At 38.7% G+C, this 15,286-nt stretch overlaps 1 protein-coding gene across 2 annotated transcripts in view; it reads left to right on the top strand.

Moving 5' to 3' along the window:
- Positions 1-15,286, top strand: part of Ttn (titin) — a 278,254-nt gene that overhangs the window by 93,062 nt on the left and 169,906 nt on the right. For both annotated transcript variants that reach the window (XM_017794905.1, XM_017794904.1), the window contains 20 exons: positions 1,328-1,609; positions 1,886-2,164; positions 2,561-2,842; positions 2,951-3,229; positions 3,701-3,988; positions 4,090-4,368; positions 4,476-4,754; positions 4,840-5,118; positions 5,829-6,116; positions 6,254-6,541; positions 7,001-7,291; positions 9,414-9,701; positions 10,265-10,357; positions 10,465-10,750; positions 11,517-11,700; positions 11,912-12,001; positions 12,097-12,364; positions 12,458-12,718; positions 14,602-14,811; positions 15,207-15,284. In XM_017794905.1, the coding sequence (XP_017650394.1) occupies positions 1,328-1,609; positions 1,886-2,164; positions 2,561-2,842; positions 2,951-3,229; positions 3,701-3,988; positions 4,090-4,368; positions 4,476-4,754; positions 4,840-5,118; positions 5,829-6,116; positions 6,254-6,541; positions 7,001-7,291; positions 9,414-9,701; positions 10,265-10,357; positions 10,465-10,750; positions 11,517-11,700; positions 11,912-12,001; positions 12,097-12,364; positions 12,458-12,718; positions 14,602-14,811; positions 15,207-15,284 (4,872 nt within the window). The remainder of the gene's footprint in view (positions 1-1,327; positions 1,610-1,885; positions 2,165-2,560; positions 2,843-2,950; positions 3,230-3,700; positions 3,989-4,089; positions 4,369-4,475; positions 4,755-4,839; positions 5,119-5,828; positions 6,117-6,253; positions 6,542-7,000; positions 7,292-9,413; positions 9,702-10,264; positions 10,358-10,464; positions 10,751-11,516; positions 11,701-11,911; positions 12,002-12,096; positions 12,365-12,457; positions 12,719-14,601; positions 14,812-15,206; positions 15,285-15,286) is intronic.

Raw genomic sequence — 15,286 nt, 5'->3', positions numbered from 1 at the left:
TCTTGTCATCTTGTCAATTAAAAAAAAAAAAAAAAAGGAGAAGCATATACAACCAGAAAAGTATCCTAGACAAAGCACAAGGACAGGCTGGAAAGAGAGCAGCAGGGTCTGAGTGAGATTTACTCAAGAGTCCCTGGCCACCTCCTAGGGCTTCCTTTTGTGGTCCAGGAAGAAGAGGAACTGGTTGCTAGGGGTCAAGTATAGATAGTTTTGTCTTATTGATAGACTTGTGTTATGTAAGCCTTACTCCCCATGTCATTTCCCATGATGCATCTAATTTTAATCATATGTACGCCCAATCATGAATAGGCATAAGATGGTAAATAAAGATTTTCCACTAGAAGTTCATTTTGAGGAAACCGTTTCCACATGCCCCTCAAATCAGTCTATGCTGGATGCAAATCACCACAAAAGAGAAGTTTACTAAGAGTTGCTATGGAGGTCAAAGTAACTGGGGAGGAGTGTGTGTACAGCTTGATGCTGGGAAATCCCAGGTTGCTAAGCACATTGTTGGGACAGTGGTAATGTGTAGCTCAAACCAAGCAGTGCTCCAGATTGCTAAGCTGTCCTTGTTCCTAACTCATAGGGAGTAAATACCTTATCATCTGCTGTTATAAAATAAAATTGTGTTTCACACTGCCATTGTCAAAAATTAAATACTTCCATGGACTGCTTTTTAAACAGTTAGAGAACTTTAAATTTTCTTTAATCAGTAGTTTATAAATACCTTGAAATTAAAATGGGTTCTCTTTAACAGCCCATTTACTGTATGACATATAGCTAACCATTTGTCTTCCCTACGTCTGAATATTTAGATCTAGTCAGTGAAGACAGCATTGCTCTTAACCACTTGAAGATAGTGAGAGATAATTGAACTTTAAAATATTTAAATGTGATCCATTTTGCTCTGGCTCTTCATGGTACATAACTGATATCTTTGAAGCCATAGGAAATAGCTTTCCACTGGTTCTCACATGGGAGGGTAATCACATTCTCTCTTTCCCATAAACCTTAGAGGGCTCCTGTGCAAGTGCCTGTGATCTTGGCCCTAGAGAAATGATTCTTTTTCTGGGAAGTGAATAACACAGTGGAAAGTAATGCCTTTTACCCCTTCGTTTAGCCAGAATTTTGATGTGGGTGTTTACAAAACTTTATTTTACAAAATTTTAGTTTAGGGGTTTTTCTAATTAGGTCTCCTTCACTGTTCCTCCTTAAACTGCATCAGATGAATTTGTCTTCTGGAGCTAAAGTCTTCCCCAACAGACTTCTTTTTTACCTCATCTTGTATTATACATGTCTTTTCTTATCTTTCCTCTTGGTTCCTTAGAACCACCCAGGTTCATTAAGAAGCTAGAACCTTCACGAATTGTGAAACAGGACGAACATACAAGATATGAATGCAAAATAGGCGGGTCTCCAGAAATCAAGGTTCTATGGTACAAAGATGAGGTTGAAATTCAAGAGAGCAGTAAGTTCAGAATGTCATTCGAGGACTCGGTGGCGGTGCTGGAAATGCAGAATCTCAGTGTGGAAGACAGCGGAGACTACACCTGCGAGGCCTGCAATGCAGCAGGCAGCGCGAGCAGCAGCACCAGCCTCAAAGTCAAAGGTCAGGCTCAGTCCATGTCTGTTCTGCACACCAGCCTCCCCTCTGTGTCCCCTACATCCCAAGTTTGATTGGCCATCAGTGCTTTGAGTTTTTAGTGCATCAAAGATGCACTGAAAATTTGGAAGAGCACACAACTTTAACCCTGTCAAACCAAAAAAACAGCAAAAGAAGGGAAAAGCTGTTTTCTCCTTTCTCTGGTAGAGTGAACCTGGTTCCTCCCTTACCTAGTCACTTACCAAATCCACTCAATTTTTTTTTCTTTTTTTCCAATTCTAGAACCACCCATGTTCCAAAGAAAGCCTCTTCCCGTTGAGACACTTAAAGGAGCTGACGTTCATCTTGAATGTGAGCTTCAGGGAACACCTCCATTTCAAGTTTCTTGGCACAAAGACAAGAGAGAACTTAGGAGCGGTAAGAAGTACAAGATAATGTCCGAGAACTTCCTCACAAGCATCCACATCCTGAATGTCGACACGGCGGACATAGGGGAATACCAGTGTAAAGCCACCAATGATGTCGGGAGTGACACTTGTGTTGGTTCCCTCACCCTCAAAGGTTAGATTAATTCCATTCTCTTCTGCCTACTATGTTCCTTTAATTTTAATGCTGTGTTGCCCCCCTAGGTATGACGGAGTGTTTCTTTTTATCACTAACAGTCTATTCTACGTTTGATGTTCTAAAAATCCTCTTATGTTCAGACTACTTCCTTTTTCTAACTCATGCCAAATACCCTTCTAGATAACTGGGCATTAGGCCTCAACTGGACTTTAGGAATTTAGGAGGGATGATATATTCACCTTTTTATACTTTATACAAACTCTAAGGTGTATTCTTTAAAAATTTGGAAAGATACATTAGCACTGGCTTGATCCCTTACTTTCGTAGTAGGAAGAAATACTCAGTTTATACCCACACATTTTAAAGTCCTGTCTTGCTTCCTTTCCTCATCAGCACCACCACGATTTGTGAAGAAGCTCAGTGACATTTCTACCATCATTGGAGAAGAAGTCCAGCTGCAGACGAAGATTGAAGGCGCTGAGCCAGTTTCAGTGGTGTGGTTCAAAGATAAGGGGGAAATTGTCAGAGAAAGTGACAACATATGGATTTCTTATTCAGAAAACATTGCAACCCTGCAGTTTTCAAGAGCAGAACCAGCCAATGCTGGAAAATACACCTGCCAGATCAAAAATGATGCTGGGATGCAGGAGTGCTTTGCCACACTATCCATTCTCGGTTAGTGAAAATTGGATCTCCTCATGAATACAGAGCACACAGTTAGACGATCTGTATTTTCTATAGTTTTTTCTATTTTATTTTAAAGTATGATGCCATTTCTTTCAGAGCCTGCAACAATTGTGGAAAAGCCAGAATCTGTTAAGGTTACCACAGGAGACACCTGTACCTTAGAGTGTACAGTATCTGGCACACCTGAACTCAGTACTAAATGGTTTAAGGATGGAAAAGAGCTGACAAGTGATAGCAAATACAAAATAAGCTTCTTCAACAAAGTCTCTGGCCTTAAGATCATCAATGTGACACCCGGCGACAGTGGGATGTACAGTTTTGAGGTGCAAAATCCCGTCGGCAAAGACAGCTGCACAGCCTCAGTTCAAGTTTCAGGTTGGTTGTCACTTTCACTCATCTTTATGACAGTATGGTTCCTAATTTTCAAAAATACCAGAAAATTCCACCTTCTACAGGGAAATGTGAGTCTTACATCCTCTGCAATAGTAAATTCAGAGGTAGCGTGCTTGTACAATTAGAAGAAGAAAACCGTATTCCAATGTTGATCCCTTTCTTTCAGAAGAATTTCCAAAAGCAGTATAGGAATAAAATCTAATCTCTGGGCAATGTTAAAGTGCTTTTCTAGGTCATTTACCATGTGAGACTCACAATAGCAAAAAGACCAAATGCAAGTCAGTTAATGTATTAATTCATCATGAAATCCCACAGGCAATTCTTTGAGACTCTTTCAAGAGATCCAAGCAGATCTAGGATATTCCACCACAAAGATAACTGCCATTTAATCTCTTGTCGACAATTTATAACTTATGGTCCTTCCTTTGCTTTTTTTAAAAATATCAAATTCAGATCGAATTATCCCACCATCATTCACAAGAAAACTGAAAGAAACAAATGGTCTGTCGGGCTCCTCAGTTGTGCTGGAGTGCAAAGTCTATGGGTCACCCCCCATCTCTGTCTCCTGGTTCCATGAAGGGAATGAGATCAGCAGTGGCAGAAAATACCAGACCACACTGACTGACAACACTTGTGCCCTAACTGTGAATATGCTAGAGGAATCTGATGCTGGCGACTACACATGTATAGCTACAAACATGGCCGGTTCTGATGAATGCAGTGCCCCTCTGACTGTGAGAGGTCAGTTCAAAACACATCAGAATAGGACCTCATTGCCTAAATAACTGCCCATCACAGTTCAAAAATATTAAGCTTTTCCTCATTTGTGCCTTTTTGTTTAGAACCACCATCTTTCATTCAGAAACCTGATCCCATGGATGTCTTAACTGGGACCAATGTCACTTTCACAAGCATCATAAAAGGAACGCCTCCTTTCAGTGTTAGCTGGTTCAAAGGTAGCAGTGAGTTAGTTCCTGGGGCCAGATGTAATGTGTCTCTGGAGGACTCGGTGGCTGAACTGGAGTTGTTTGACGTGGATACATCCCAAAGTGGAGAATATACGTGCATAGTAAGCAATGAAGCTGGCAGGGCTTCTTGTACAACACATCTCTTTGTAAAAGGTTTGTTTGCTATTCTGTTCATACTATTAAAATGCATATAGCAGTAAGATGTGCTGTGTTTGTGTATATAAGTATTTGATTCTACTTTATCAATTTGTTTACACCAGCGCCAGCCAAATTTGTGAAGAGACTCAATGATTACAGCATAGAGAAAGGAAAGCCCCTAATCCTAGAGGGGACATTCTCTGGAACTCCTCCCATTTCAGTTACATGGAAGAAAAATGGTATAAATGTAACTCCTTCTCAGAGATGTAATATCACCACAACCGAAAAGTCGGCGATCCTGGAAATTCCCAGCAGCATGGTAGAGGATGCAGGACAGTACAACTGCTACATCGAAAATGCCTCTGGCAAAGACTCCTGCTCAGCACAGATTCTGATACTAGGTTTGTCATGCTTCGAGTTCATAGCTTTGTACTCAAACAATGGTCCTGATGTGTCCTTCACAGCTAATTATCTCCCTCTCTGCAGAACCACCATATTTTGTCAAGCAGTTGGAGCCTGTGAAGGTTACGGTTGGTGATTCTGCCTCTTTACAATGTCAACTTGCTGGAACCCCTGAAATTGGAGTATCCTGGTACAAAGGAGATACAAAGTTGAGGCCCAGTGCTACTTACAAAATGCATTTTAGGAACAATGTTGCTACACTGGTTTTCAACCAGGTTGACAGCAATGACAGTGGAGAATATATCTGCAGGGCTGAAAACAGTGTGGGCGAAGTTTCTTCATCAACTTTCCTGACTGTTCAAGGTAATTAGACTATTTTAAAAGTGAATAAATTTATGCTTTTTTAAAAAAGATTTAAAATATCTAATGAGGGCCTTCTTTGGGGAAAATCAAAATGTCATTTATTTATCGCTTAAGTGGTTACCAGCCTATCCTCTTTTGTTGAGCTTTTTGTTTGTTTATTCGGGGTTTTGAAGGCTTTGCTATGTATCTGAGAAAACTCACTGTGTAGACCAGGTTGACCAGGTTGGTCTCAAACTCATGGACAGTCTTCTTGCCTCTGCCTCCCCAGTGATGATATTACAGGTGTGTGCTACCAAGCCTAACTCCACCTTTTCTACATTCTTCATGTATAGGGAGATGACAAAATGTTCAATTGGAAAGATTATGTCAACATTTGCCTTTATAAATCTTAAAGGGAAATAAGTGACTGTATGTTTTTAAACTTACACATCTCATTCAGCTTTCTAGAAGGCAATGTTAACAAGCAAGAGGATCTGCCACGAGCTCAGAGTATCCCTTAAGCTTATCAATATCTCTATTGGCTTATGGACTTTTTTTTGCACATCCTCCTGTACAAATGTTTTCTCCCAAAGTTTACATGCTTTTCTTCATCTGAAAATTAACTCAAGATCTGTTAATATTCCTTATATAAAACTCTATACATTTGTAAGATGAATGTTAATAAATATAAATGTACAGATGTGTTCATTGCTTTAATCCTGTTCTTCCAGAGCAAAAACTTCCACCATCATTTTCTCGACAACTGAGAGATGTGCAGGAAACTGTTGGATTGCCAGTGGTTTTTGAATGCGTCATAAATGGGTCAGAGCCCATCTCAGTGTCTTGGTATAAAGATGGCAAGCCATTGAAAGACAGCTCAAATGTGCAAACATCATATTTAGATAATGTGGCCACTCTGAATATTTTTAAAACAGACAGAAGTCTCGTGGGCCAGTATTCTTGCACAGCCACAAATCCCGTAGGCTCTGCTTCTTCTAGTGCCAAACTCATCCTCACAGGTTGGTGGATTCTTAGACATCTATTCCTGTAATTGAAATTTTGAAATATACAGAATTTGGAAGGAAACATTACTATAGAAACTGAGATGGCCCAGGTCTGGAATAATCTGAAAACTTGTCTTTGTGCTCTCCCTTAGAGGGGAAGAATCCGCCCTTCTTTGATATTCCCCTGGCCCCTGTGAATGCTGTGGTGGGAGAAAGTGCTGACTTTGAGTGCCGTGTCACTGGAACACAGCCCATCAAGGTCAGCTGGGCCAAGGACAACAAGGAGATACGAAGTGGTGGGAACTACCAAATCAGTTATCTGGAAAACAGTGCCCACCTGACCATCCTGAAAGTGGACAAAGGAGACTCTGGGCAGTATACCTGCTATGCTGTGAATGAAGTGGGAAAAGACTCCTGCACAGCCCAGCTTAATATAAAAGGTAGAGTTTATTTTGCATGGGGTCTAAAAAGCGTAGCCATTTGAAAGCATAACCCTACCAGCACGGGGTTTATTATGATGGATAAAATAAGTCACCAGCTAAAAACAAATAATATGAAATCTCTAAAAGGAAGTTTCTTTTGAAAAATCTCATTTAATCTGTACTTTTTGGAAAGTTTCTATGTCCTCTCTTAACTCTAAGATCAAGTCTTTCTTTTTATAAATTCCTGGTTCTGCAAATGGCTGTAAACTATTTTCATCATCCATCCTGTAACTCTGAGGACAGCTGAGAATAAGCTGTGGGAGGAAGCAGAGATGCTTAGGAATAGGAATTCCTATTACTGGGTTTTCCTGGTTATCCTTGATTGTTAACTAAAACATAGGACTTCCTTTTCTTGAAAAGCCTCGTATTAAAAACCTACTTCTGGATCCATTTCATTTATTTTTTCAATTTTTACAGAACGGCTCATCCCACCAAGTTTCACTAAAAAACTCTCAGAGACAGTAGAGGAAACAGAAGGGAATTCGTTCAAACTGGAAGGGCGTGTGGCGGGTTCCCAGCCGATAACTGTTGCTTGGTACAAAAATAATGTAGAGATACATCCAACTTCTAACTGTGAGATCACATTCAAGAACAATGCACTTCTGCTGCAAGTCAAGAAAGCGAGCATGGCCGATGCTGGTTTGTACACCTGTAAGGCCACAAATGATGCAGGCTCGGCTCTGTGCACATCTTCAATTGTCATTAAAGGTTAGTAGTTTTCACAGCTGTGGCCCATCAGGTTTTCTCACACACACCAATCATTCCATGCCATCATTCCATACACATTTACTAAAAAGTATATTATTCATAATTTAATTATTTGGACCCCCCAAATAGATGCCATTTAATAAATGGTCTCAAATATCAGCTTTGTAAATCATACCCTCAAATTCACTCAAGTAGCAGGAGAGATGGCTGAGCACTTAACAGTGCTTCCTACTCTTCCAGAGGACCAGAGTTCAGTTCCCAGCACCCACATCAGGTAGCTCACAATTGCCTGTAACTCCAGCTCCAGGGGCTCTGATGTCCTCTTCTGGCCTCCATGAACACCAGCATAGACATGGCATATACTCACACAGACACATAAATAAAAAACAGATCTTAAAAAAAATCCCTTGTGTATCTAGAAGTCAAAATCTACTTTGACACATGTGCACAAGTAACAGATATTTTTATGGAATGCATTTGTTTTGAATATTTTTAAAAATATCATAGAATAGGGGTTGGAGAGATGGATCAGTGGTTAAGAACACTGGTTGTTCTTGCAGAAGACCCGGGTTCGAATCCCAGAACCCACATGACAGCTAACAACTGTCCGTAACTCCAGTCCAGGGGATCTGACAGCCTCTTCTGACTTCTGTGGGCATTGCACAACACAGGTGCACTTACCTACATGCAGGCAATACATGCATACACATAAAATAAAAATAATTTTTTTAATCACAGAATAATATGTTAGCGTTGCTTGCTATCAGTTATAGTCTGAAACATTCCCTTTCTAAGTATATTTCTAAAAGGTTATTGCTTAACATATTTATTACAGCTTTTGGACCATAAGTGGATATTAGTGCCAGATAAAATAGTAAAAATTTTCTCAAAAAATATGAGCAAAAAATGCTATATATCATTATAAGAGATATACTTAAATACAAAGTTATTGTTTAAGCAAAGAAACCAGCTGTGTTGTTGGAGAAAACCTTTATCTGATTTTCTACTTAAAATGGCTTCAGTCAAATATTAGCATTACACATCATCATTTTACAAAGCAACTTTCTAGAAAAGCATGGAATGCATGGTCACCTCAGATGAGCTGGCTGGCTGTCTCAGAGTGTGCAGATCTCCATCATTAAATATTAGATAGCTAATATCATAGGTTAATGTCATGAACAGGTTGCTATTGCTGAGTTTTCCTGACTACAGATTCATAGTTAATCATTCACTTGATGGAACTGAAATGCACTCAGTTTCAATACATTTAGTAAAATGAAGGGTGTTTTCTCAGTGGTGGTTTATACTCATGGTGGTAGAATTCTGTAGAATTCTGGATATTATTTATAAAGGATATTATTTATAGAGATCTACTGAATTATTAGATATTAGAAGTTGTAGTCATGAGTATTGGCCTTATTTTTCCATCTTCAGATCTTAGAATCATTGAGCAGAGCTAGCTGATAACACTGAGTCGCACATGTACATCCTGTCACATTACTCAAGCTTTCATCCTTACTTTTCAGTTTAACACTGAACTTCAACCCTGAACTTCTTTGAGCTATAACTGGATTTTATATTCAGCTGTAGCTGCATTTAATAGCTAAGAGAAAAAAACAAAACAAAGAAACTCCCACATTAATATTTGAGTGTATCCATAACTCAGATATTGGCTTTCTTTCCCAGACACTAACAATCATTGCTGCTGTAGGTGATGAGAATTTCCCCATAAGTTTTTAGCTTTTAGGGTGCCACAAAAACACATCTGTCTTCAGGTTTAAGAGAATCAAAACCATGCTACGTGGCACAGAAGCTGGTAGTAAGTGCCAGTGTGGCATTTGCTGAGCTTAGTCAGGATACAGACGCTGTGGTGGTTCGTGGGCAGCATAGCAGCTGTCCTTTGCTTGTTTTTAAACCCTGATTTTCTTTAAACCTAACACATGTTAACAACTGCCTTCAAAGAAGAATACACCTTGGCTCATAATTCCATCCACCACAGCATCCACGGTTACCTGTTGGAAGAAAAACCTTTTTGCCCTTTGCTCATTTCTTTTGGGAAACTTAATGTATTCTTGACTTTATGGTCTTTGTGTTCCTCATGAAAATACCTCTTCAATTCCAGAGCCTAAGAAACCGCCTGTGTTTGACCAGCACCTTTCTCCAGTAACAGCAAGTGAAGGAGATTTTGTGCAACTCAGCTGCCATGTGCAGGGCTCAGAGCCCATCCGGATCCAGTGGTTGAAGGCTGGCAGGGAGATAAAGCCTTCGGACAGATGCAGCTTCAGCTTTGCTAGCGGGACAGCTGTGCTGGAGCTCAAGGAGTCAGCTAAAGCAGATTCAGGAGATTATGTGTGTAAGGCTTCCAATGTGGCTGGAAGCGACATTTCCAAGTGCAAAGTGACCATTAAAGGTAAATATACTGCAAAAGTATGGGGCAAATCAAACCAGAAACTACCTATGTTGATTTGCTGTTATAATTTAAATAAAAAATGGAGTTAGACAGCTAGAAATGTTATTCATCATTTGAAATTCGTAGCCTCTTTATCCGTGAAGTATTCAGTAATTTAGTGGAAATAATTTCAATACAAAGTATTTGAGTTGCCAAAAGGTCACCAACCTATGTCTTGAAACTATTCCAGCATAACCAAAAGGAGGTATTCAGTGAACTCCAAAAGTGATGCTAGCTAGACTAACATGATGTAAAGTATCTTGATGACATAGCCCAGAGGAAATCTATAGAATTAAGTCCATTCACACGGGATGCTAGTAACAGATTATAGTTCAACCTACATTATCTATCACTGAATAAACGCCCATGAAACTACTTCATCTTTCACAACTGACACCTAGTGAGTTTTGGAGGACCTGATACTTATGGCACTGCCAAGCTCCTAAAGTTTATTTTGTACACCAGAATATTTATTATAAATTTAAAGTTCTTGTATTAACCAAATACAAAAATATGTTTCTCAGAAAAACCAGCTGCAGCCCCAACACCTAAGAAAGCAGCAGTGGATGGCAAACTCTTTTTCATATCAGAGCCTCAGAGTATCAGAGTCGTGGAAAGTAAGTGTTTCATGAAACATGCATCTTCTTCCAGTCTGCGCTGATTTCATTTTAGAAGCACCAGTTCTGGAAGATTTTTGTCTAATTTTGTTTTCCGTATTCCTTAGAAACCACTGCCACATTTATTGCAAAAGTTGGAGGTGACCCAATCCCGAATGTTAAATGGACAAAAGGGAAGTGGAGACAGCTGAATCAAGGAGGTCGTATCCTCATCCACCAAAAGGGCGATGAAGCAAAACTGGAGATTAGAGACACCACAAAAACCGATTCTGGGTTGTACCGCTGTGTCGCGTTTAACAAACATGGTGAAATCGAAAGTAATGTCAACCTACAAGTGGATGAAAGGAAGAAACAGGAGAAGATCGAAGGTGATCTTCGAGCAATGCTGAAAAAGTAAGTTCAGTAAAACATCGTAAATAGCAAGTACTCACAAAGAGATCATTCAAGAAGTATGGACTGTTTATTCCAAGATTCAGGTTGTTAAAGAACATAAGCTATAATATCAGAAATGTCAAGCTAGTTTCCAACACTGAAATGGTCTATTGGGCTCTGTTTCTGAATCATTGAAGGGAAAGTTAAAGAATGAGGGGAGGCTTAAAGCATTTAAACCAAAGGAAATGGCCTACAGAGAGACCTACTCTCTGCATGTACACAAGTAGGAAAGTTTTATCTTTACATAAAGTTTTTATGCTATACATGGTTTTCTAGATAAATTATTTTAAACATTTCCACAATTACCAATAATTTCAATACAGTTTATGTTTCTACCTTAATTGCTGAAATAATTAGCATAGAATTTCCACAGTTCTTTTTCATGGTATATGATATTTACCTCAATAAGGTTTTCAGTTGATGTTTCTTTATATTACAACCTTTAATTTGGCTCCTAGTTATAATGTCTGAAAACATGCTTCTATAGTCTTTTCTTTCTTAAACTCTTTGATCAGATTTCTACACTACGAAACAATAGTCCAATCTTATCCACTCCAGCTCCAAAATGCCTTTTTCATTGTTTTATTCAATGCAGTAAAATTGCATTTCTTGAATAGAGAACATTGAACTAACTGTTTTTTTTGTAAGAGAAAAATGTTTATGAGTTACAAGAAACAGCTCAAAATAAACAGAAGGTGTGTGATATATCTTAACTTCTTCCATTTAGGACTCCAGCCCTAAAGAAAGGATCAGGGGAAGAAGAGGAAATTGACATCATGGAGCTTCTCAAAAATGTTGATCCTAAAGAATATGAGAAATATGCCCGCATGTATGGAATTACTGACTTCCGGGGCCTCCTCCAGGCATTTGAGCTGCTAAAGCAGAGTCAGGAGGAGGAGACACACAGATTGGTAGGTCCTTTGTTGCAGCAGCATCCGAAAAATAAACTGGTGTTTGAAACGCCAAACATTGTTCAAATTAGCAGAATGCCTTGAACTAACAGAATGATACATTTCTAAGGAGACGATGTACCGTAATCTAACACGCATCAGGAATGAAGTCAGACAGTCACATACCTGCTAATTCAAAGTGTTCCTGACATAATTTTTTTTCCTCTTTCAGGAAATTGAGGAAATAGAGAAGTCAGAACGGGATGAAAAGGAATTTGAGGAACTTGTGTCATTTATTCAGCAAAGGCTGACACAGACAGAGGTAAAATGAACTATGCTAATAATAAAATATACAAATTATCATTGGGAATTAAAGGGAAGGGGTGACTAACACATTTTAATTCCTTATTCTTCTAGCCTGTCACTCTGATCAAGGATATTGAAAATCAGACAGTTCTGAAAGATAATGATGCCATCTTTGAAATTGACATTAAGATTAATTATCCAGAAATCAAGCTCTCATGGTACAAAGGGACTGAAAAACTGGAGCCCAGTGATAAATTTGAAATAAGGATTGATGGTGACCGGCATACACTCAGAGTCAAAAACTGTCAACTTAAAGATCAGGGCAATTACAGACTGGTGTGTGGTCCCCACATCGCTAGTGCCAAGCTAACTGTAATTGGTGAGTTAAAAAACAGTTAAAAAAACATAGTGAGATTCTTATTGAGCTCATTTGCATGTCATGCTGAGCAACATTGTTACTGTATCCCAACAGAGCCTGCTTGGGAACGGAATCTCCAGGATGTTACTTTGAAAGAAGGCCAGACTTGCACCATGACATGTCAGTTTTCTGTACCAAATGTGAAATCTGAGTGGTTCAGAAATGGCAGAATCCTTAAACCCCAAGGTAGAGTGAAAACAGAAGTAGAGCACAAAGTCCACAAACTGACCATTGCGGATGTTCGTGCAGAAGACCAGGGTCAGTACACCTGCAAGCATAAAGGCCTTGAAACTTCAGCAGAGCTCAGAATTGAAGGTGGGTGAAAGACTGGGCAGAGTTGCCCACTGCGGAACAGGGCAGTGGCAAATGTGCAGGTCCCCTGTAACCTCCCACTCAAACATGTCCCAAAAGGTTCATGTGTCCTCACCCCCCCCACATACTTACATGCTCACTCTCATGTCAAAATTCATATAACTCAAATGGGAGCTATTCAATAAAATGCATGCATTTCATTTAGACAACGTTTGGATTTTAGTCTAGACGGAGACATGATTTTTTTTAAATAATTACTTCTGCTAAAAGGCTAGTTTTCGTAGTTCTTATAACACAACTGTGGGTCCTGGGAGAAATCTTGGAAAGGACAAGATGCCCTGGCAGTAAGTCTAGAGGACTGTGGTTAGGAATTGATATTTTGTTTGTTGGTTTTTATGTTACATCGGCTTAATGGGCATGATGAGAGAGTAACTGCTTTCTTTTCAGAAATACTGATTTCATTTGAGGTTTGTATTCCAACGTTCTAAACCCTTGAATTAAAATCCCTGACTTTAAGAGCAAAAATATTCATTTCCTAATTGCTTAGATTTAGACAACTAAACTTGAACTGTCCTGAGAAAAAACTCTTGACTATGTTTCACTGTTAGTACTTAGTTTTGTTTGCAAAAATAAGATCAGATATATAATTTATATGCTTACTATACATAAATTATATCTTATTTACTTAAGTATTTAAGCTCTTCTGACTTATTTCACAATGAATATCAATTGCCTTGTTTTTAAAGTTTGAATTTTTTAAATGACTTCATATTAGAGTACAGTGCTAATCATTTTTAAATTATTGATATTTTCAATGTATTCTTTAATGAAAAATCTCACCATACCACCATGATCTATAAGATGCTCAGGGTGCTGTTATGCATGCCATTGCAGATTTCCAGACATGTTTTGGAGAAAGACCACCTACTCTGGCCTAGAAAACACCCCTGTGGTCCTCAGGATGTTGGCTCTCTTTTGTATTCTCTCCTATGTACTGGAAAGAAGGTTTCTAAACTCTAAAAAGAATCCTTTAAAATTTAGAATTGTGGATTTCCTATTGAGTTTGAAATTATTTCATGGGAAGTCTTTGTATAAGAGATAATTCTAGATATTAAATAACAAAAAGTATTTTCTTGAGGTAAGGAAGGGCTTCACTGAGATATTGATTGAAGGATTATGTGCTCTCTACTATGAACCTTCTATTTCATGAACATTTTGAAATTTAATATGACTTTGGAGGTTCTAATCTCCCTTTGATCTCTTTTGTATGAATATTTCATGACTATTTTAGGCATTCTCAGAGATTTCTTTACACTTTCCATCATCAATAAAATAGAAATCCCTTAAGAACTAGAACAGATTTTATTATTAATACAAGAATAATTCATTATCTTGTTTTATATTTGCATTTGCTTTTTTCTGTTATTTCACAAGTGACTAAAAATGAAAGCCAAGCACCATAACACATACCTGTAATCCCAACTATTTAGGAGGCTGAGGCAGGAGAATGGCAAATTTGGGGTCAGCCTAGGCAATTTAGTTAGACCCTGTCTCAAAATAAATTTTTTTAAAGGACTGAAGATGGTATAACACTCATCTACCAGTTCCCAGGCTTAACACCAGTATCGCAAAAGATAAACTCTCTTTGCTGGGCTTGGTGGCATACATCTACAGCCTATACTTCTAGCACTTGGGAGACCGAGGCAGGAAGACTGCAAGACAGACCAGCCTAGGGCACATAGTGAAACCATGTCTCAAGAAACATCATCATCATCATCATCATCATCATCATCATCAGAGATAGAGCTTTAAACAACTTCAGGAAATCACAGTAGAAAGAATTCCCCTTTATACAATCTAACTTTGAATCCTTTGTATTTAAACAGCTGAGCCAATTCAGTTTACCAAGCGCATACAGAACATCGTGGTGAGCGAGCATCAATCGGCTACTTTTGAGTGTGAAGTGTCCTTTGATGATGCCATAGTAACGTGGTACAAAGGACCAACAGAGCTGACTGAGAGCCAGAAATACAACTTTAGGAATGACGGTCGCTGCCATTACATGACCATCCACAATGTGACCCCAGATGACGAAGGTACTTTCATAGACAGTTTCCCAGTGAATATGTAATTTAACCCTCATCTGTTTTCTGTATGTTTACCTTTGATTGTGCTTACACTCTACAATTCAATGTGGTATACTTTAAGAAAAAGAAAAAATCCCAGAACCCACATGGCAGTTAACAACTGTCCATAACTCCAGTTCCAGGGGATCCGACAGTCTCTTCTGTTCTCCATGGGCATTGAATGACACGGGTGCACTTACCTATATGCAGGCAATACACACATATGCATAAAATAAGAAATAATAAATAAAATATTTTTTTAAAAAAAGAAAGAAAAAGAAAATAAAGAACAGGCATAAAAACTACATATGTATATTACTAAAGAGATATACCAGAAATTGAACGCTGGTTGTTCTTCTCCTCAGGCGTTTATTCAGTAATTGCTCGACTGGAGCCAAGGGGTGAAGCAAGAAGCACAGCAGAGTTGTACTTAACAACCAAAGGT

Source organism: Nannospalax galili, unplaced genomic scaffold (assembly GCF_000622305.1).
Source record: "Nannospalax galili isolate Female #2095 unplaced genomic scaffold, S.galili_v1.0 scaffold346, whole genome shotgun sequence".
Taxonomy (NCBI): Eukaryota; Metazoa; Chordata; class Mammalia; order Rodentia; family Spalacidae; genus Nannospalax; species Nannospalax galili.
The sequence above is the reverse complement of the archived record's forward strand: the minus strand, read 5'-3'. Positions and strand labels throughout refer to the sequence as shown.